This window comes from Uloborus diversus, chromosome 9 (genome assembly GCF_026930045.1).
Source record: "Uloborus diversus isolate 005 chromosome 9, Udiv.v.3.1, whole genome shotgun sequence".
Classification (NCBI taxonomy): Eukaryota; Metazoa; Arthropoda; class Arachnida; order Araneae; family Uloboridae; genus Uloborus; species Uloborus diversus.
Window position 1 is genome coordinate 147,950,033 of NC_072739.1, and position 23,224 is coordinate 147,973,256.

At 32.9% G+C, this 23,224-nt stretch overlaps 1 protein-coding gene across 3 annotated transcripts in view; it reads left to right on the forward strand.

The window, feature by feature from the left end:
* The window catches only part of LOC129229624 (SLIT-ROBO Rho GTPase-activating protein 1-like), a 310,372-nt gene that overhangs the window by 253,597 nt on the left and 33,551 nt on the right, over nt 1–23,224 (forward strand). For all 3 annotated transcript variants that reach the window (XM_054863973.1, XM_054863974.1, XM_054863975.1), the window contains exons 2-5: nt 10,183–10,366; nt 15,819–15,984; nt 17,491–17,553; nt 21,097–21,255. In XM_054863973.1, the coding sequence (XP_054719948.1) occupies nt 10,183–10,366; nt 15,819–15,984; nt 17,491–17,553; nt 21,097–21,255 (572 nt within the window). The remainder of the gene's footprint in view (nt 1–10,182; nt 10,367–15,818; nt 15,985–17,490; nt 17,554–21,096; nt 21,256–23,224) is intronic.

Here is a 23,224-nt window from a genome sequence, read left to right on the forward strand (position 1 = left end):
AAAAGTTATTAAAACTAAATATGTTTAAAAAAAACGTTATGCTGTTTATTAATTTTTTTTCTTCTTGTGACAAAAATTTGATGGTATGCTCAAACAACATTGGAGCACCTAACCTCCAGAGAGTATCCTTCAGAGAAAATAATTCTTTTGCGTATGTTTTAAAAATTTTGTTTTCTTTACTAGTTGTTTGGACGACTTTTGTTTTTAACTCTTTCTTCATTCCTCAATAAGTTTTATGTTTTAAAACATACTTACACTGATTCTACAAGATTGCACAGTTTGACGGCTAATTATAAAAGCATTCATAATTCACAAAAAAAAAAAAAAAAAGTTGCCAAATGTTTAATCATGCCTTTTATGCATTCTAAGCAGTTCTTACATTTAATATACTGTTCACTCCAGGGTACCCCATACCTACCACTATTTGTGGTTTAACCAGTTGGATGGGACCCTGAAGACAGCTCTGATTTTTTGATCCAGACCAGAAACCGAGCAATCCCTGGTCGAGCACCCCCAGAGGTATCGTTTCACATAGAGGACTTTGTGACCACAAGAATATTTAACGTCCCCCAGCCACCATTAATGAAAACTGGATTTTCGACCGGCCAGTATTAAACCCGGGATCTTCCGGTCACAAGTCCGATGCCTTAGGGCACCACGGCCCTCATTGAATATACGCAAAGGAGAATTAATGATGATAATACTAATAATAATAATAAATAATAATAATAATAAGTAACTTTGGAGCGTATTGTTTTGAAATAGAACGATAAAGAAGATTACTGACTCCATTCCAACTTCTTTCGACTGACATACCCATACAAAAGGAGAACTCTCACAAAATGATACAGTAGGCAAGCTAGATTTAAATGCGTTGTTGACATTGAAAAATATCACAACATCACCCGTTCAATCCTCTGATTTATGTTCTTTTTTTTTTGTTTTGTTTTTATTTTATCATTCTCATTTAAAAACCTGCGAGGAATTCCATCGCGCGCCAGTTAATTCGAAATTCGTGTTCGTATCTGCTGTTCCGTGCAATTCGAGCTCACGCTTCAACTGAGCGTTGATACTCTGATGTCGGAAAATGCTTTGTGTTATTAAGGAAACAGGAAAACTTTTTTTTTTCTGTAAGCAAGTTTTTGTGTGAGCAATCGACAGTTCGCTTATGCTTTGAGGAAAAAAATCATTAGAAATCGATTTTTCGTGTTTTTGTCATTCTCATGCTAACAATGCTGTTCGTTGTCCTTTGTGCATTTTGGATTGTGGGAGGAGAAAAAAGAGAAAAGTTGATACATGGCGTTGGGCGCAGCGAAAAAGAGGGAAGGGCACCATCCCGAAACCTTTGATTTTAAGATCAATTACCAATCCTAATGGTGTTGTAAAAATATACAGGGTGTCCGAAAAGTCCTTGACACATTTTAAAAATTTATGGAAAAGCAACAGATTGTCTTATGAATATGCTGTTTTCGTCATAGTACTTCACAGGTTCAAGAATTTCTTTTATGGCATCGCAAGGGCGTTCATATAGGGGGGCAAGGGGGGGGGGCTCAAGCCTCCCTTTGAATATAGAACTTCCTTGCTTTTAGTATTTTTTTCTTTGCAAAAATGTAAAAACATTTCTTCTCCAGCCATTAATGAATAAGTTATTAAAAATGTCAAATTTTAATGACTCTAATCTGTCCTGAAATCAGTTTCTATGGGGAAAATATCCAGCTAAACCACGGGGAAAATATTTGAGCTCCCCCCCCTTGCAACTTTGCATATGGGCGCCCATGTGGCATCGAAAAAAATGAATAAGTAAATAAATAAATAATAATAATAATAAAATAAAAATAATAGAGATAAAATTGAAAAAGTGTGACTTAGTAATCGCTGTATCCTCACAGTAAGAAAAACAAGCGTCATATGAGCTGTTTAATTATTTTATTAAACAGAAAGCAATACCTTTTATTACCAGCTTTTAATGTGTGTACCGTTTGTGGATATGAGATGAACTTAAGTATACCGCTTAGCAGGGGCGTGCACAGAAATTTTGGGGCCCGTCAGAAAAGACTTCTACGGGCCCCGTTCATACTGTTTTACCCTTTCGTCCCTACATATATTTCTCTCCTCATTTTAAAAACATCGGGCCCCCTTCATGCTCGGACTGGCCAACAGGTTTCCCTACTCCTCCCTGCCCTCCTGTGCATGCCCCTGCCGCTTAGATGTGATTCGAGCAAAACATAGGATGCACACATTGAACTCTAATAATGAAAGGTATGCTTTCTGTTTAGTAAAATGAGTAAACACTTCAGATGACGCTTGTTGTGCTTGCTTTGACAATACAGCGATTACTTATTATTACCTTTTTTGCTTCCTTTTATAAAAAAGGAAGTATTGTATTCGCGAAAAAAAATTTCACTCAAAAATCGACCTTAATTTTCACTTTGCTCACCCCCGAATGAATGTTTTTTTTTTCGACTCGACCACACGTGGAAAAGTGACTAAGAACGTATAGACACGCGAAGTATCCATTTTGACGATCCCCGAGTAACAACGAGTTTTCTCGTGATGTCTGTATGTATGAATGTATGTATGTGCGTATGTATGTCACGTAACTCAAGAACGGTATGTCCTAGAAAGTTGAAATTTGGTACGTAGACTCGTAGTGGGGTCTTGTTGTGCACCTCCCCTTTTGGTTGCATTCGAATGCTTCTAAGGGGGCTCTTTTACCCTTTTTGGGGATAAATCATTGTTAATTCCGATGTAAACTCAAGTGGTGTTACAATTTGGCGGACAATTGGCGATCTATCGCTGGGTCTTTTGGTCGCCAAGTTTCGACAAATTTGGCGATTTTTCTTTTTCTTCTTTTTTTTTTTTTAAATCTGGTTTCAATTTGGCCACTGTTGGTGATATTTAGAGAGTAAACTATTGAATCACATTAAAATTGCCAATAATGGAAAATGACATTGAATTGGAGTAAAAGGAAGTCATATGAGGCCCACATCAGCTCGTTTTATTACGATGTCGAAATTCTTGAACCTCAAAAGTATTCTGGCACAAACTACATATTCATACGACAATTGGTTGCTTTCTATGACTTTTAAAAGTGGGTCAAGGACTTTTCGGACACCTTGTACATTTAACGACGGTTACGACCAAATACCTTCTCCAAGAAACACTCTGGCTGTGCTAGTGTGTGGAAATACACTACTGTAAAACTGATTTTTCATTTTCATTATCCCCTCCTCCAACATCCACTTCCCAATCGTTGGTATTAAAAGAAATAGATCCCTGTATTGAAATGTAAAATAGCTGCAATGGGAAAAATTGTACAAAAGTTGTAAAATCATTTTAAAATACGGGAAATACATAGCAGCACAATTGATGTGACCCGATGAAAAAACGTTAAATGAGGGAAACCCGTAGATTCGGGCGACGTAAAATTTAGATTTCATTGTAGTTGCATATTTCTAAGTTCATCTATACCGGCATTTTTCCTGAAAAAACATGACACCACCCCCTTCTTTAAAAAATAAATAAATAAAATAAAATCTGTTTAAGTTAAGCCTTGGGCGGGGAAGGGGTGGAGGTGAATGAAGCAAACTGCAGACGAATTGTAACCATGACTACGAATATTAGTCTCTCTAAACAAAAACAAACAAAAAAATGAAAATAAAAACAACGAGCTAGGCTTATTTTAGTCGTCATGTTAATCTGAAAAATCAAAGAAATATCATCAACGGGCAAGTGAAAGCAATATAAGTAGGCTTGCCAGATTTCTGAAATGTTCAACCGGGACACCGGAATCCCCCCCCCCCCCCCCCCGCCGTCGCGAGTATTCAAAAGGAAACCAGGGGGTGATAGTGGGCTCAAGTAAAATGTCTGAAGACAGTGTGAAATTTTCAGAAACTTGTATAAAAAAGCTCCGACCTCCCCCCCCCCCCCCGTAAAAACTTTTTGAAATATGCTAGCCAAAAGTATTGAAAATAAACATTTTAAAATTTTTATTTTTTAAAAAATTTTTTTAGCTTTTTAGAATGTGTTGTCAATTCAAAAGTTTTGGAAACTTTGGATCACAAACACCCCTGAAGGGAACATTCCCCTGGCTGGATTTTAGCGTGTTTTAGAGGGTAGTTCATTCTCAATGCTAATGAATAATGATTATGAGTAAACCAGTGGTAATAATGAAGGACACAAGCAGATAAATGTAAACATTTTATTTCTTATATGTTAATATTTGTTGCTTACTTTAGTAAGAAAAAATACTTTGAATGAGGAATAAAAACTTGAAAAATATTCACATGTATTTTTCATTCGCCTGGAATTTTTTTTAGGAACTTTTTTTTTTTTTTTTGTTTTAATGTTGTTGTTAAAATCCCTGTTGTTAAAAGCTGATTCGATAGTTGTTTTACAAGTTTATATTTCAAATGACAAAATAGTTATTCAAAATAATCCTAAACGGTTAATTATTTTTAGACTTTTTTGGTCATCTAATCATATTTATGTTTTTCCGGGACCTGTAGTAAACCGGCCGGGACACCTGGATTTTGCTTGAAATCCGCGACTGTCCCGGTCAAACCGAGACGTCTGGCAAGCCTAAATATAAGCAATTGTGATTGCTCAAAACAAAAATTAACAAATAAAAGCAGAAACGGAAATTATTTATAATCAACTTTTATTAATGGACAGTAGTCAGAGAAATATATGTATGCGTGTTTTTTTGTCTATCTTTAGTAAAAAATTTTAGGTTAGAACAATATGTACCTTTTAGTAAGTGTGTGTTTAATTATTTACTGTTAAGGGTAATTCTATATGAAAAGGGATCTGAGTATTATATTTTTAAGTACTACAGCTGTTTTGGTTTTAAAAAAAAAATTATTTTTCGAATGTCAGTTTCCTCACAGGTAAACTTGATTTAGAAACGAACGTTGCAAGTGTTAACATGATACAATTTTCTTTGTTGCGTTTCTGCGATGTTTTAATTATAGTATAGAAATGTCTCAAAATGTTACCGAGTGATGCAAGGTTTTTTTTTTTCCCCTTAAGAGAAGTTTTCTCCGTTTCCACATCTGTGTAATACTTCCTGATGGATTGATTGGTTTCACACCAAGTTAGGGGCACCCTGTCGCCTAGCAACGCGTAGAAATTCAATCTTCCTGGTATTTATTCCCCCACCTCACGCGTTCTATCATACTTATTTGTTCGAGATTGGCTTTGCCAATTTTTGGCGAATTTTGGGCGGATATGTTCATTAGGTTTGCTGATGGGAAAGGAGATCGAATGATGTCTTGCATGACGGTGGCTGTCAACGCTGTTTATTGTCTTTCCTCCGCTCTTTTTCTTTCTTACCGTTACCCATTTAATGGTGTCATTTGCTACTAAATTGGTAAATGTTTCCTTGATATAGAAAGAATATTTTTATCAAAACATATCTGCTAGATATTAAATATTATAATTTTTGTAGTAATACAGCGATTAAAAAAAAAATATTGCTATCCTCATTCCAAATATTACTAAGAGGGCTTTTTTGGATGAAAAATCCATTAACAGCTTTCCACTTTCCATTTATTCATTTATTTTTTTAAATCAGTAAAATAAGCAAAACGATAATTGAAAATTTCAATGTTAGGTAGTGAAAGCATTTTATCCTCGTGGGAAAATAATTAAATCAAAATATATTGCAGGCTGCATTTTTTCTGAATTTCGGAAAATGAAATTGTGCTTAAGCGTTTGTTTTTCTGATGTGACTACTATGTATCTTTTCAAGTCTTTTCCCATCGTATCAGTATAGAAACGCATAACGAGTACATTACGAATTTGACAGTTACCTTGGTTATGTAAAACCTTCCGATAAAATCTGTTCTAATCTACACCAAATGCAAACGTGTATCGATTTCATTGAAATCGTAATCCGTGAGAAATATAAGCCAAGTTAAGAAATCTTTCCTCTCAAATGAACATTAATTCACTAAGACATAGAATCCAGAATTCCGTGTAATCGATTCTCTTTTCAACCAATCGACAGCATTACTTTCGATTGAATGAGGCTTAATACACAAGCAAATCTAAGCCACGGCAGACGGCCGGTTAATTTCAATCTGTATTTCTCCCATGAGTGACTTCAAAAGCCTATTGATTTTAATGAATGTTTAAAGCATAGTTTTACCTCCTTGTCACAAAGTGTTTAAAAGGCCGCTAAATATCTATTTAGCCTTGAAAGAATAGCTTTGGAGTTGAAGCAGATGTTTTCTAATGTGTATAAAATTTCTCATATTCCCCGGGGCTCACCGAAATATTGCTTACAAAATGAATGGCTAAAAATGCTTTATGTTTTTGAACTGTATCTGCACAACCTTTAATTTTGGTGACATTTGATGCAAACTTCCTGATGCTAAATCGACATTTTTTTTAATGCTCAGGTTCTTAATGTTAATTTATGTATACGCATACCTGCTCGTGTAAAGATTATCGGTACGTAAATTGCTGTTATAAAATTAAAAAAGTATTTAAATGTGGTGGTGGTGGGAGGGGGGGGGGGGTAATAATTTACCTAAATGGATTGTTGGAACGATAATAGATAGGACAGAGGTTCTCAAACTTTTCCATTTCGCGGCATCCTTTTAAGAATGAAAAATTTCTCACTGCACCCTAGTCCATCTCTATAATGTCGTATATATGTTTCTAGGAAAGTCCAAAATTTGGTAAGTTTCGGTATTAGCCGACGAATGTCAGCATTTACATGCTAAAGACACCGGCGAAAGACCAAATATTTCCGGTGAATCACCGGTCCTCCAATTTCAGTTTTGCACGGTAATATATGCAAGGTAAGCAAAAATGATGGACCCGATTTAAAAAAAAAATTTCGAAAATTCTAACATGAATGTAAAGAAAAAAAAAAATAATTTGAATTTTGACATCTTGAATTCAAATTATGTTTTTCGCAATCACGAGTGTGTGTATGTAGGCGTGTGTGTTTGTGTGTACGGATTATGTGTATGTGTGTTTGTGTCTGTGTGCTGGCATAAGTGTGTGGGTAGTTGTGTGTATGAATGTGTGTGTGGGGGGTATGTGTATGCGTGTGTAGGCATATGTGTTTGTGTCTGTGTGCAAGCATGAATGTGTGGGTAGTTGTGTGTATGTGTGTGTGTGTGTGTATGTTTTTGTGTGTGTATGCGTAGGTGTCTGTATGTATGTGTGTGCGTGCGTGCGTGTGTGTAGCTGTGTATGGTATGCGCGTGTGTGTAGGACATGGATGCAACCTAGGAGCAGCATCGTGAGGAGCCCGTCGACGGTGATGGTGTGGAGGGTGGCGGTGGAAAAATCAAAGGACCTCAAAAACAGTCAAATGAGAACAATAAGCAATCTTGATTGTCCAAAAAACCAAGTTTTTTTTTCTTCTTTTTTTTTTTGTTTTTCAGTTACAAATGTTCAATGTGTGATAAGGATGGATACGAGGGAGGGGCGATGGGAGCGATCGCCCCCCATGCCCCTTGAATGACCTTTCACCGGCAAATTTTTCTGAATCGAAGTCCTAAAACGCAAGTGTAGGCCATTTTTGATGAAGTTATGGAAAGGAATTGTGTTTGAATCTCTCTCCTGGAAATTTTTCGGAATTGAAATTTCACGGCAATTTTAGACCATCTTTAGCGAGGATAGGAGTTTTTCTAACAGGCATTTTTCAAAATTTGAATTTTAAAGATGTGATCGTAAACATCTCAGGTAGTATTAGAGGGAAAAATGGGTTCAGTGGCTTTCCTTCAACCTGCAATAATTTTTCGAAGCTGAAATTCCAAAAAAGCGTAATTTTTGACTGCCTTCGAAGATGCTAGGGGGAGAGGGTTTCGAAGCAATAATTACGAAACTGCATATAACGTAATTTTAGAATACCTCGTCCAACAAAAGAATGGAATTGGTTTAGAAAACTCCCTGGCTAAATCTCTATATTTTAATTGCTTTAGATAAAATTGCTGTGGGAGCCTCCCCCCTCCCTGAAGAATGTATAAATCAGATACGTAGTGAGAAGTAAGTTGAAAAATCAATCGTCTCTTTCTTGAACATTTTTGGATCGGCCTTTGATGTGTGAGTCTTTTGTTACACGACAAGCGCGTTGCGCGATAATCCAGTTCGTTCCGCATGCCATTTGATCCCTTTTACTTTAAAGACACTGTGTATCAACCCTCGATGCTGAAAACAACAAGTTTTAAGAATGCATTTGTGAACTATTTACAGTTTGATATTCCAAAACGTATAAAACGAACATAATTGCAAGTTAGGTGCTGTCGCGTAACAAAAGGCTCCGACATTGAGCATTTGAAATTGAAAATTTTGCACTATGTGCTCACACTGTACACATTTGTGTAATTTAACTTTATTTTTTTTTGGGGGGGGGAGGGAGGGAGGGAGGGGGGGACTTGGTATATTTTTCAAAAATTTATATACACTTCGCGGCACCGTTCGCCTTCGCCGTTCCTTGCGTTACCCGCTTTGGGAACCACTAACATTCAGTAGCTTATTTATTTTTAAGGGAGGGCAGTTAATAATCTTAAAAATAAATAATTAAAAAACTAGTCCCTCATTACTATTAGTTGTGTCACATGAAAAAATGGAAGTTACTTAGTTGTTTTCCGTAAAAATAAGGGGGAGGGTGGATATTATGAAGAAGTTGTGCTTGGGGGAAAAAACTCCTTGAAATGGGACATATGATTTCTTCATTTTTCTTTCTCTTCCCCCATCCCTCCGTCCCCGTTTTGAGGAACATCCGTTTCTGAGATGAGTAACTTCTTACTTTGCATTTTTTGCATACTGGTTCACCGAGTTTTAGTTAGATTTGTTTAGGTTAGTTCAATCATTTCTATTTATATTTTGCCATGCTTGAAGTGTTCAGAGGCGTTCCGACCGACTTAACTTTCACGCTTCGCGCCACCTCTAACTACTGACACTAAACTATATCAGCTAAGAGAGAAATGTTCCGTCCGAAAGGATAATTAGGGTCATTGTGTGTCATTGTTTTGAAAAATAAGTGAAGCTTCCAGTATTTCATAAAGGATGCATGCAATGAGAATTCATTAAAAAAAATGATTTTATCAATACTCCCGCCCCTTAAGGGGTGCATTGTAGTAAAATGCAATGCAATTATCATTATTATTATTTATTTATTTTTTCTTCCGGGTGAGGTTGTGATGCTGTGCATGGAAAAATATTAATTTTTGCATTGAGGGTTGCAAAATGATTTTTGAAACATCAATGTTTTTACTATCAAGTATCGAAATTTTACTTTTGAATGAGAAAAAATAATCCAGAAAAATATTCATCATAAATACACTGGTAAGAGTTCAACAATAAAATCATCCTTTCGTAGTTTACTGAAATAATTTATGCTACCTAAATCTGTTCTACATTTTCGGGGATAAATCGTGGACATGCAAATGAAGAACTTTTCTGATGCTGAAATTGTTGTTGCCATTTTTGCAATCAAGACTTGGTTTTTATATTTCATTAATTCATTTTCAATGACGTGATATGTTTATTTGGTGAACTATTTTGTATTTTAAAAGCTTTTATTATTCTTTTATTTTTTGGGCGGATTATTTTCCATCGTAGTTGAACTTTTCGTGTTTGTTCATGGCTTTTTTGGCAGGTATTTTTGTTTTTATGGCCCAATTTAATTTTTTGGCAGAATATTTTCGACTTTTGAAGAATGTTTTAACGAGTATAGGTGTTTTCGTTATAGGTGCGTTACTGGCTTGGCGACTTGTTTACTTTCTAACTTGGCGAAAATAGAAAAATATTTATATATCATTTATCTTATCGTTATATTTGCTGCTCTTTTCTTATGTTAACATTTCAATGACTCTTTTGATGTTCATTAATTCTTGGCATTTAGTTTTTGGCGGATCATTAGTGAGAAATAATAGTCACGATTAAAAATGTGCCAAGCGACGTTCCTGTAACGGAAAAATACTTTTGGCAACGTTTGACAAGTAGATAAAAGTTTTGTTTTGACAAGTTTGGCGAAATATTTTGAAAATTCGCCAAGTATTCCGCGCTATGAAAATTTCCTAACTTTATGGGCGCATCTGAAATGAATCATTTTAGATGACGATTTGATCCATTATGGACTTATATGTCTTAGCTAACGCAATTTAGATTAACCACACTGTGTTATTTAAATATTTATTCTCAAATCTTTACTTCCAGATATTCGTCAACAACTGAATGAGCAGCTGAAATGTTTAGACGTACGAGTGGAGACTCAAGTGAGTCTTGTCTCAGAGATTCAAGACTACTTTCGGCGGAGAGCAGAAGTAGAGTTGGAGTACTCCAAATCTTTAGAGAAGTTGGCTAAAGGCCTTATGCTGAGGCACAAACAAGAAAAACAAAAGTATGCTCTTAAGGCTTGGTATAAATTAATAGTTTTTTTTTTTTTACATTACATTTTTTCAAAAAAAAATTTTTTTTTTTTTTTTGAATTCATTCGAATGAAATACTCTGAAAAAAAAATGTAGAAATAGAGCTATTGGTGTTTTGCTGTTTTCTAACAATAAATCGAATGCAAGCAAACACCCCCCTCCCCCCCCCCCCCAAAAAAAGAAAAATCATGTGCTTGAATTTCGCAGCAATCACTTGACGGGGATATTTCGATAATTGGGAATCGGGCGCGGTCGTCTCATTTTTGGCGTAAATAATTTTATTTTGGTAATCCTGCTGATTTATAGTAACCCTATGTGAATAGATGTTTCCAATCTCTTTGTTTTGATTTGCAAAGAAAATTACCTCTCGCCCAGGCGCTGGAGCCAAAAATTAATGCCAATGAAGAAAGATCGCCAGATTCCCAATTATCGAAATATCCCCGGTTCCTATTTCTGTGAAGCATTTTCTACCACCCTGAAATTTTAGCTTACATCAATGACTCACAAATTGCAAAAATCTTGATTATTAGAAATGAAGGGATAATTTGAACAAATACAGTTTCTCTTTTCTCATTTGAACTAAAAACATATTTTTAGTCTATACGTGAAATACACCGCCAGCTCAGTCATATATTTTTAGTCTGTTTAAATATTTACACTTCCTACCAAATCAGTATTTAAAAATCTCATTGTTTTGTTAAAATAACTTATAGATTGTCACACTTCCCTTTAATTTGCTACGAATCAACTAAAATAGATTTTTTTTAATTTTAAATGTGGATAAATTGGTTTGAATTGAAACTGAAGTTCATTGCATCAATTTTGCTTCAGAAAAATAAAATAAAATGTACTTTATATACATTTGTATATATTTGTGCTTTCTTATTTAAGGCCCTTTCAAACAGTGCATAAATGTGTGTGTTTTGTATGTCTATGATAGTTTTAAACCTAGGGGACCAGGAAAAAGTTCCATTTAGGTCGAGTTGGATTTATTATTTAGTTTAAAATTCAAAATATTTAAAGGGATTTAAAAAGAAAAAACTGCATGAATATAAGATTTTTTAACGATAAATCTATATACATTTATACCAGAATAAGTTCTTTAGTTACTGTTTATAGCCTAAAAATGAAGCCAGTAACAAGTTTAACTTTGCTATTCTTACACAAATTCAGGTTTTAGGAGCCACTGTAAGTATGTACTAAATGTGTTTTTATGTAATTAAATTAATGTATTCTTTCTGAAAGGTTTTCGTAGAGTTATTGCACTACAGTATTTTTCAAGCATGTAGCCAGTGTTAGAAATAAGAATTTAAATTTAAGCATCATGATAACACCTAAGATAAATTTCTAGGCGTCAAATGAACAATTTAAGAGCAGCTTCTATTGAGTCAAATACATACATATCATGCTACATATTTATGGTCAATAGCAAAATAAAAAAAAAAAAACTGAAAAATAATTATCTAATATTTAGTATGCATTCGGAACTACTTTGATATACCCCCCCAAATCGGAAATTTGGCAACTTTTGGTAAAATTACGGTAACCGGGTCGCGTTGACGTATGTTTTCAAAAACAGCCAAATTTGGCACCTAAGACTCAATGTAAACAAAGTACTACATTGTAAACAAAGGAAATCATCCAATGGGAATAGACTTGAAGAAAAGGGGTGGAGCTTTGAATGGCTCCAACTATCACCTTGGTAACTAGAACTGTTTATTAAATTTCTCCTTTCTTTGATTATAGCCGTAAGGAAGCAAAAAAAAGTAATAAAACATTTCCTTTTGTAATTGATGAAAATATGCAGAAATATATTATAAAGCCTATTTTTTTTATAGAATTTTATTGCTTTACTTATTTTAAAATTAAGTTTGCAGAAAAGAGAAGTGAGATGTAACGTTTTCCGACATGTTAACATAATGTGCGTGGGAATATAAAGCGCATAAAACGAAATGGTTCATGACAAAAATGATGTTACACTTTTTATGTTTAATTTCCTAAAAAACATTAAAATGAAACATACATTTCTACCAAATTTAACAACATTTAAAGTTTGATAAAAAACGACATTAGTCTGTAATAGTTTGTTAAGTAAATAGAAAAAGCCCTTACGTAGATTTAATGTTCAATTAAAATTTAAAACGATCTGCTAAATAAGTTAAATCACATCAAAAGATCCATTCAGAGATCATTATCATAAGTAATATTTTAGTTCAAACTTACTGACTAAGTTATTGCAATAAGTAATGAATTAAATCAAAAATGGAACAGTAAAACACAAAGGAAATTACTCACTGCGAACAAATTCCAAAAACGTATCCAAAGATATGAATAACTGATTTTTAAATCCAACTTAAAATAGTGACAAACATTCTGCGATGTAAATTTTTGTAAAATGTTTCGAAGATCTTAAAAATTGAAGAAACTCAATATATGTTGCCATTTTCTGGAAAAAAAACTTTGAGAAAATTAAAAATCTTATTCTATGGAATTAAAAAAGAAGATTTATTAAACAAATACATTGCAATTTTGTGTAATGAACTCTGCAATGGTTGATTGGCCAAACGAAGAGCTAATAAGATTTGGTGTAGGGTTACCAACATTGATCCGTCGCCAAGGTAAGGTAGCAGGTTGATAGAATGAAATATTGGTAGAATTACGGTAACCGGGTCGCGGCGATAAATATTTCATTCTGGCAATCCGCTACCTTACCTTGGCGACGGAGCAATTTTGGTAACCCTACACCAAAGCTGATTTGCTATTCGTTTGGCCAATCAGCCATTTCAGAAGTCATCTTGACAAAATATTGCAATTTATTTGTCAATTAATATTTCTTTTTTTTTTTAAATTCCATAGAATATAATTTTAAATTTTCTCAAAGGTGATTTTTTTCTGAAAATTGGCAACATATTGTGTTTTTTCAAATTTCATATCTTCGAAACATTTTATGAAATTTTACATCGAAAATTTTTTGTCACTTTTAACTCTTTTAAGTTATAGATTTTAAAATTAGTTATTCATACCTTTTGGATACGTTTTTGGAATGTGTTCGCAGTAAGTTATTTCCTTTATGTTTTATTGTTCTATCTTGTATTTAAAATTTATTAAATATCGTAATCACTTATTCAGTAAGTTAGTATTATAATTTTAGTTATGATAACGTTCTCTGAATGGATATTTTGATGTGATTTAACTTATTTAGTAGATCGTTTTAAGTCTTAATTAAACAGTAGGTATTTTTAATGGATTTTTCTCGGATTATTTCTGACTAATGTCGTGTTCTATCCAACTTTAACTGTTGTTAAATTTCGGTAAAAATTTATGTTTCATTTTAATGTTCCTTAGGAAATTAAGCATTTTGATAGAAAGTTTAACACCATATACGTCATGAACCTTTTCGTTCACATACATCATGATATTCTATTTCTTTTCCTACAGAAAAAAAATGAGTTCAATATTACTGCAATGGGAACGTAAAGAGCAGTATCGGAAAATTTTTATTTAAAATTTTTTTTCGCATTTTCGTCATGGGTTGCACAGCTTTTTTGTACAAGCTTCCTTACTTGCTTTCCACTGAAAAAAAAAGGTCAAATTCCATCATTTCGCTATTGTTAGTATCGAATTCCCAAAACACGTTTCTTTTTATATCTCAAATATTCATCTCCGTAGATACTGCGCTTTATCTTCCCACGTTTAAGTTAACATCTTGAAAAAAAGTTACCTCTCATTTGTCTTTTCTGCAAACTTTATTTCAAAGTAAGAGAAATAATATAATTCTATAAAGAAAAAAATAGGCTTAATCATTTGTTTCTTTCCATATTTTGCGATATTTTAAAAGGGAAAAAAGAATTTTAATGCTTTTTTTTTTCTTTACGGTTGCAATCAAGATAAAGAAAAAGGTTAATAAACAGTTGTAGTTACCAAGGTGATAGTTTGAGTAATCCGAAGCTCCGCCCCTTGTATTTGGGTCAACTCTCATTTGATGATTTCTCTTGTTTACATTGTAGTACTTTATTTACATTGAGTCGTAGGTGCCGAATTTGGCAGTTTTTGAAAAAATACGCCAACGCGACCCGGTTACCGTAATTCTACCGAAATATTTATCACCGCGACCCGGTTACCGTAATTCTACCCGACTTTTTTTCCTCACAACGCAAAATACCTGTTTTTGGCGTTGGTGCAAAATACCTGCTTTTCAACAACACTATATACAGTAGGCATGTTGAAAGCTAAAAGATAAAAAATAATTAATAGAAAAAAAATATAATTGGAAAATACAACTAGATTTGCGGCAAAATACAGTAAGTCAGAATATGCTTGACCACTTCACAAAGAAATGGCGAATGAATGAAATGGCGCTAAAACATATATGAAATCCAAAAATTGTTGCCACAAAACTTTCAAAAAAAAAAAAAAAAAAACACCCAAAAAATTGTACAAAATACAAGAAAATACTAAATTTGGCAACAGCAAAAACCTAAAAGCTGAAAAAACCTAAATTGGCAACACCAAAATAAGAAACAGCAACCCTAAAAAGTTTGTAGGGAGTGCCAGATTTGACGCGTAATTTTTTTTTTTTTTTTTGGGGGGGGGGGGGTATATCAAAGTTATACCATGCATTCCCCTGTTCCTGATGAGCATTTTAAGTCTTTTTAGCATACTTTTCACAAGGTTTACACCATTTCCTAACTTTTTAAAAAAGGAGGTAAAAAATTGTTTATACTCACTATTTTATAAACTCACATACACATACTCACTAATTACCTAAAACTAACTTTAAATGCAACAGAACGTGTGTTCTGTAAAAAGAACTAGACGAATAAAAAGGACTAGTGAACTGTTTAAGCTGATTGAGGTTGTGTTCCTGGTAGGTAGATAAACAAAGAACAAAGCAGACAGTGCTGCCACCTGCAAACATTAAATTATGCTAAAATAACGCAATAATCAGCATACAGTATGTACTGTACTTTAACAGTAAAATAAATAGTATTTTAGTACAAATAGTGTACAAAAAAAAAAAAACTCTTTAGTCTAATAATTTGGCTAGCACTGTATATAGAAAAAAAGATTTTCCAAGACAAAATAGATACTTTTTAAATTTTAAAACTACTTTTGGGAATGTATTTGTCATGTCAATTACAGGTCTCAATCATGATAAGTCGGGTAAAAGTTTTGATGTGATCAAAAACTTTAGGCTTGGGATTTAGGGCATAGGTTTCTAAAACTAGTCGTCAATTCAACATTTTTGGTCTCAACAGTGAGACAAATGAACACATATTTCTAATACGGTATACAGCTATTTATTTGTTTTAATAATTACATTATTTTGGACCACATAATAATATTGCTATTGGTTATTGTAATGCATTTTACTTAAAAAATAAAACAAATTGCTCTTTGAACATTAATTTTTAATATTTACAGGCGAGAACAGTGGCATTTATTCTCATCCTATGCATGCTGGCAGCAACTAATTTCTACCACCCGGAGGCAGAGTAGAGATCATGCTGCAATCAGTGAAATTTATGCCAGTACCATCATTAATCGAATGACCTGTATCATGGAAGATGTTCAGCGGATTTACAAAAGAGTTAGTAAAGTTTTTGCTTTCAGACTTACTGTAATTCCGAAAAGAAGTTGAAGTTTTTATGGTAAAAATGCCTAATGAATATCTTTGTGTCGGTTTGCATTTTCTATGAATGACATGTATGTTTGCATTTTCTATGAATTACGGGAAGGTGGGGTAATTTCGTGAACTTAAGCTTCAAAAACTTTTTCGTTCTTCAGGATATGATATAAAATTTTGAAATTTAAACTCACGGCTTTTATGAGTGTATTAAAAGAAAATTAAATTCTGGTTACCTCCTTTTAAAACATGAAAAATATGTCAGCAAAAGAAAAAAGAAGTGTTTTTCTTCGTCTTAGCCCGCCTATCGGGTAAGACGACAAACTGCTAAAAATAAACATTAAGAGAAAAATGATACTTTAAAAATACATACATACAAATTAATTTGGTTGGACTTTGGGCTAGTATATTCCCTTGTCCCAAACCCTGAAGAACATGCTCTTAGCATGTTTTCTACCTATATATCTGCCTTGCAAACAGTTCTCCATTTTGAAGGGTTCTGCTGGATGGTTCTGATTGAATAATTCTTAATGATTAATTTGAAATGATAGACTCGATGTATCTAACAGATTCCCTAAATATTGTATGATGTTGTTACCTGTTAAAGAAAATCATATCCATTATTGAAAGGACTTTTCTAAATTTCATTTTTGTTTGCTTTTGATAGAAACAGGAATTTCTCACATATGGTTTTGTTCAAAACCATTATTTGTGACTTTAGTTGCTGTACCACCTGGTGGAAAGAATTCAAAGATCAGGAATGAATAAAATAAAATAGATTACCCATAATGGAAACAAAATCTTGAAATGTGGCAGGAGAGAAATCTGTTGCTTTATTTCTCCTGGTTGTTTTCTTCATAATCTTTTGAAGTGGAGAATATGCTGAGCAAATGAGAAGCTGTGGAGAAAGTATCAAGGAAGTTGGTGACTGCGGAAGAACAGTTGAGAAATTAGCTGACTTTCGAGATCGGATTTCTCACATATTTGGGTCTGGAGAACAGTGGTAAGAAGGCAGCTCCTTTGTTTCCTGGTTTCTTGCTAGCCATTTGAAGTTGCAAAAGAACTGAGCAAGTCTGAAGCAGCAGAGAGAGTGTCAAAGAAGTTAATTGCTGAAAGAGAACATTTGAGGAATTGATAGACCTTAGGAGGTAGTGGTAGTGTTTCTGATTTGGTTGAGGTTGGAAGAAACTCTGAGGATGTGGGAGAATCAATGGTTTGTGTGTGTGTGTGAGCTTCCTTTTGTTTTTGTTCTCAACAGCATCAGTAGCATGCAAAACTTGAAAGTCTTTTTCTGCTTAAATATTGATACAGGGTGGCGACAGATCAGGGAAAAGTCAGGCAACTTTATTAATCAGGGAATGAAATCAAAGGACGCCAAAACAGTCAAATGCGAACAATAAGCAATGTGATTGCTCAAAAAAAAAGTATCACACTGGAATGATGCTAATCTTGAATTCTTTCTTTTTTTAGTGTCGAGAAGTTGGAATTGAGATTCATGATGAATTGTTAAAGGTGCTTCATGAACTGCATACTGTAAGTTTCCTATCAGTACTTATTATAAAGAATGCATTTATTGTTTTAAAGTCTAAACATAATTCAAAACTGTGTGAACAGATTTCATTGCTCCATTGTCATTTTTGTTATAGGTTTTGTGAAGTCTTTAATGAAATACTTTTATTATACTACAAATGCATAATGTCATTAGAATATACCATAATTCTTTAACCCGTAACAGGGGAGGTGAAAAAGTAGGACGTAGCAGTGGACGTGAGGTCTCAGAGACCACTCTATTTAAAAAATTCTTAAAAATCGTGTAATTAAGATAGTCCTGTAATTTTCCTCAGATGTTCTTTGAACTTTTGTTAGCACAGGAAAAAATATTTTTGAACTTTGAATCGAAATATACCTTTTCGGAGGAAATTTTGCTAGAGTCTTAAGATTTTTCGAGAAAATCATATGCTGCAGTAGATAACTAACTACTCGTAATAGAAATGAATATATTATTCATTAATGATTTTATTTTAGTTGTTTAATATATACAGAACATTTTAGTACCAGAAAATTGATTATATCAGATTACGGTAAAATTTTGACAGCCCTGTAACTATTAGTATTTCGCGTCGTATTTCAAGGGATAATTCAGCTTTCATTGTCCCTAGAACATCATTGCGTAACGTTTGTGAACATTTCAAACAACTCTCAACCTCATCTAGAATATTTTGCATCTCTTCTGCATAGCGCGAGTAAGATAAATGTGCCTATATCAGCGGCTCTAACATTAAGAGCCTAATGTCTACTACTGCCGAAAATAGTAACACTGAAGGGGAGGTGCGGCTCACAGACTGCTTCTAAAAAAAAGAATACAGTGAAATTTAAACCAGATGCACTTGCCTAAAGATACTGATAAGCAAGGTGGTGTTCAAGGTCCCAAAACAAAAAGCTATTGGGAAAAACCATTCAATTGACTGAAAATGAAATAGGGGTGATCGTTTGAACTTTTGAGCGGTCTGTGAGACTGCACCTCCTCTGTTAAGGGTTAATTTCAGTGCTATTGGTTTGATGCTTAATATTGTAACGAGTTTGACTCACTTCAGAAATTCTTTAACTGACGACCCCATTCGTGTGAAAACACAGCAGGGTCATTCCATGTCAAGTGATCTAAAATTTGAGAAATTTTTTCACTCACATTTTTGTATTTCTTTGAAGTTTTGGCTAATCGATTTTGCCTTTTAAGGTCACCAAAAGTCTAAATTTTCAGATTTTTATATATTTTATTTTTTTATTTATGAAACTTTGATTTTTAGAAAAAGCCTCTTTTTTTCATGGATGCTTGAACATAAAATGGAAAATAACTCAGCACCAAATATAGATAGAAAGATTTGGTAAAAATAATTTTAAAGTACGTTAGTTGCTGTTTGACATGATATGCAAAATAACTAGTTTTATTAATAAATTTATGTTTAAAAATTTAAATGTAAATTTAAGATTTAAATTTCTCAGAAAATTTCTCTGATTTTTTTTTAAAAAAAATTCCCAACATTTTTTGTGCATTTTATCTTTATTTGTGCAAAACTTCAAGTTGGGATCTCAATAGGATCATATTTTTATGAATTTTTGAATAAAATTTGACCACTTGCCAATCTACAAGTTCATGTCAGCTCATTTCAAGGATAGCCATGCTTACTTGCTACTCACTAGATGATCAACAGTAAGAGAACCCTGTATTTAATTAAATATAATTTGAAAAATCTCATTATTTCTTACGTGAAATTTTATTCAAAAAATCATAAAAATATGATCCCATTGAGATCCCAACTTGAAATTTTGCACAAATGAAGGTAAAATGCACAAAAATTTTTGGGAATTAAAAAAAAAGAAAATTATTATACGTTTCCAGAGATTTAAATTTCAAATTTACGTTTAAATTTTTAAAAATATTTTTTTTTTTAAATGTCATGTTGCATATCATATTAAACAGCAACTAACATACTTTAAAATACTTTTTACCAAATCTTTATCTATATTTGGTGCTGAGTTATCGTCCAATTTATGTTCAAGCATCCATGAAAAAAAGAGGGTTTTTCTAAAAATCAAAGTCTCATAAATAAAAAAATAAAAGAGATAAAAATCTAAAAATTTGCACTTTTGATGACCTTGAAGGGTACACCATGAGCCAAATTTTAAAGAAATACAAAAATGTGATGAAAAAACTTTGGATCACTTGACATGGAATGACCCATCAGCAAATTTTTGTCAAATATTTACAAGGAAATCGTAAACAATCTTTTCTCGTACGATCTATTTAATTGTTAAGTTTGAAATACAATCGTTATACATTAGCTTCAAAGTGTCTCCAATTTGGCGGTTTCTCGTCAAATTTGGTGCCAAGAATACTAAGCCGAAAATTATGCCAACTAATCTGTATATCTAAAATTTCTCGTCAATTCCAATGATACAATGTTAAATGCTGCATAGCAGCAAACTGAACGTATGGGTAAAGTTAAGAAAAGTAAAGAAATTCTGGGTGAAAATTAATGTAATCAATGCCACATTTAACAAGATTAGACTACAAATTAGGCTCATAAACATGAAACAATTATAGCTATTTACAAAACTTATAATAATATTACAAAAAACTTTAGTTTTAATAACAGTTTAAGAAAAAAAAATATGTGAAAGAATTGAGTACAAAGCAAAACCAACATGCTGAGATTGATATTCTTACATTTAGGCCTGGGCAGTCCTTTTTTGGAGGCCCCCTTCATCTCTCCCTGAATCAAGTAAATCATTCATGAACTACTTTTTAAAAAAGTTAAATGTTAATAAAAATGACATTTTTTAAAATTAAAAATAGTCAAACTTTTATTTAACTCCACACAAGATGAGGAATTTTACATTAATAAGTATTTTTGTCCCTCTTTCCATTATCCCATTTTTTTTTTCTATACTTGCTATTGTTTATGACTATTCATTCCCCCTCAGGAAGGACTGAATAAATACTCATTAGTCCTAAAAATTAATAATGTTAGTTAAAAAAACAATTGTTAAAAAATAATTTATGAAGTTGCCCATTTATGCTGTCCTTATAGATCTTTAAAAAACATGTTGGAACCTTTTGTGCCCTTTTAAATAAATTGGCTGATTGTAGGCAGGGTTGGGTTTCTTCCAAAAGAAGCAAATTTCTACCGGGACTGTGGGAAAAACGGGAAAAACTATGAGAATTAGGAGCTGGATAAAACCAACAGAAACCAAAGCAAATGTTAACAATTCAAATATATTGCTTTCCTGCTTTTTTTGTGCATTACTAGTACTTTTGTAGTTGCCTTTTATTTGTTAAAATGTGGTTGAAGATTATTTCACATTTAATAATAGTATATGACTACCACTTTCAGTGAATTTTATGTTGAAATACTATGCTATAAATTTGCTTTTTTTTCATGAGCATTAGAAATAAAAGTGTACTAATGTTCGGAAATCATTTGTGATTATTCTTTTGTTTTTTTCCAACAATCTTTGATGAAAAAAAAATTAATTAGCTATAAAATAAAGTTCTAATAACGTTATTGGTTTTTTTAGACCATGAAAACATACTACACTTATCACAATGAAGAAAAGCAAGCTGAAGGAAAATTAAGCTACGTTGAAGCACAGAAAAATAAACTAGAACAGTCCATTCCCAAAGAAAAATTGCAGCGTTCAAAAAAATTTAGACTGATGGAGAAAGAAATTCAAAAAGTATGCAGTGTTTTTATCCTTATAAAACTATTTAAAGCCATTAATGCTCAATTTGTTTCATCTCCCTTTTTGTTTTCTTTTTTGTTATTTCTTTATTTACATGGTCAGAAAACTTGATCTTATCTTGCTTGATATTGTTATTCGAAAGATCAAGTTTCACTACATCATGTTTGTTGTTCTTCTGGCATTTATATCTATAAAAAATTACATTGTAATTTTAATTTGGGGCTGTCCTTAAATGATGTCAGACTTTTTAAAAACTTTTTGATCCCCCTTTGCCCTTTGTAACTAAGTATCATGCTTCGCCATACCTCCATCCCTTTTTTCATGTCATGCTATTTTTCAAAAATATATTCTTATAAAAAAATGAGTGATGTTGCCCTTGTCACAAGTTGTCACAATTAAATGAACCCCCCTCACCCCTCAAAGCATGACATCATATGTGGAAAGCCCCTTTCAAGTTTTTAAATACTGTGACTTCTCGTTACAGTGAACTTCAAGGAACCACAAATTTTGTCTTTTGGAGCAGGAATTTTGTTATACAGTCAAACCCTGGTAACACAAACTCGCATAATGCGAAATTTCGCTTAGCGCGAAATAAATACCATTTTTGTCAGATAAATCTACAAATTAGTGTTGAATCAATCTCTTAACACGAAGAGGATTTAGACGAAATCCCGCATAAGACAAAGCAAATTTTAAGGTCTTGAAGAAAAACGGGAAACAAAAATGCCCTTTACATGAAATTACTTTCGAAAGTCGAAAGATCTGCATTTGAACGCAAGTGACATGGATGGAAGCGAGAAAATTCCTCTCCTTGTGTAGTCAGATCTTGAAAATCACGTTGCTTTAAGAAAGTACGAGCTTTAACTGTAGACTATGCTTACAGTAAAAAGCTTGGATAGACAAACCTAGACATAAAATTTCATCGTGAAAAAAAAAAAGGATCTAATTCTGGACACCTGTTCTGCCCATGTAGAGATTTAAGGTCTAAAAGCGATAAAGTTTTTTTACCCGTCATCACTGCACCCAAAATCAGATGTTTGAAAATGCACTGTCGTAGAGAAATGCCCCAAATAGCCATTGCCTGTTTTGACTTGATTGTGTTTCTTGCTTGGGTGTATATTTTTGTATAAAATATTAGTGGTTCCTATATTTTCTGAGACACCCCCCCCCCCAAAAAAAAAAAAAAAAAAAACTTCTATGTGTACACAAAATCCGGTATTTACTTAGTTGTAATGGATATTTTATTGTATTGGTTTTTGTAATAGCTGGATTTTACTCTTATTGCGTAAATGCATTACATAAACAAAAACTGTCAATTGATATGATGGCAAACATCACTTGAATTCATAATATTGCTGTTTTGCAAGTTTTAGGTTAATGTTTATAAAATAATGTTTGTTCACTGTTAGTTATAGTTATTTATTTATTCAACTATATCGCCGCTGCAGAGCAACACTAAGGGGCCATTTTTGGAAAAGGGTCAAGTTATTCGCATGTGTAGCCTCATATATTTTATTAAAAATAATACTTTAAAATATAAATTAACAAATTTTTCTGCTTTACAAATTACAAACTTATGTGTGATATCTCAAGCAAAAAATGTTGTCATCACCCTTTAAAATAATTACTTTTTAATGAAATATATGAACCGTCACGTGCAGGACAAAGGGTTGACTTTTTTTGTGGAATCGTCCTAAGACATCTAATTACAGAAATAACTCTAAGATATCCAACTGTTGCTCTGAGGGGATGATGAAGAATGTAATTCTAAGATTAAATCTTGTAAAATATTACAATTCATATCTTGTAAAATTATTTTTTGTTTTATATTGCTGTGCACAATAACATTTCATTCATTAATTTATTTTGTTTTTGCAGAAATATAGGCTTTTTAATATTAATTGCATACATGCAAATCAATTTTTGGTATGTTTAACATTTTGAAATTATGGAGAAACAAAGT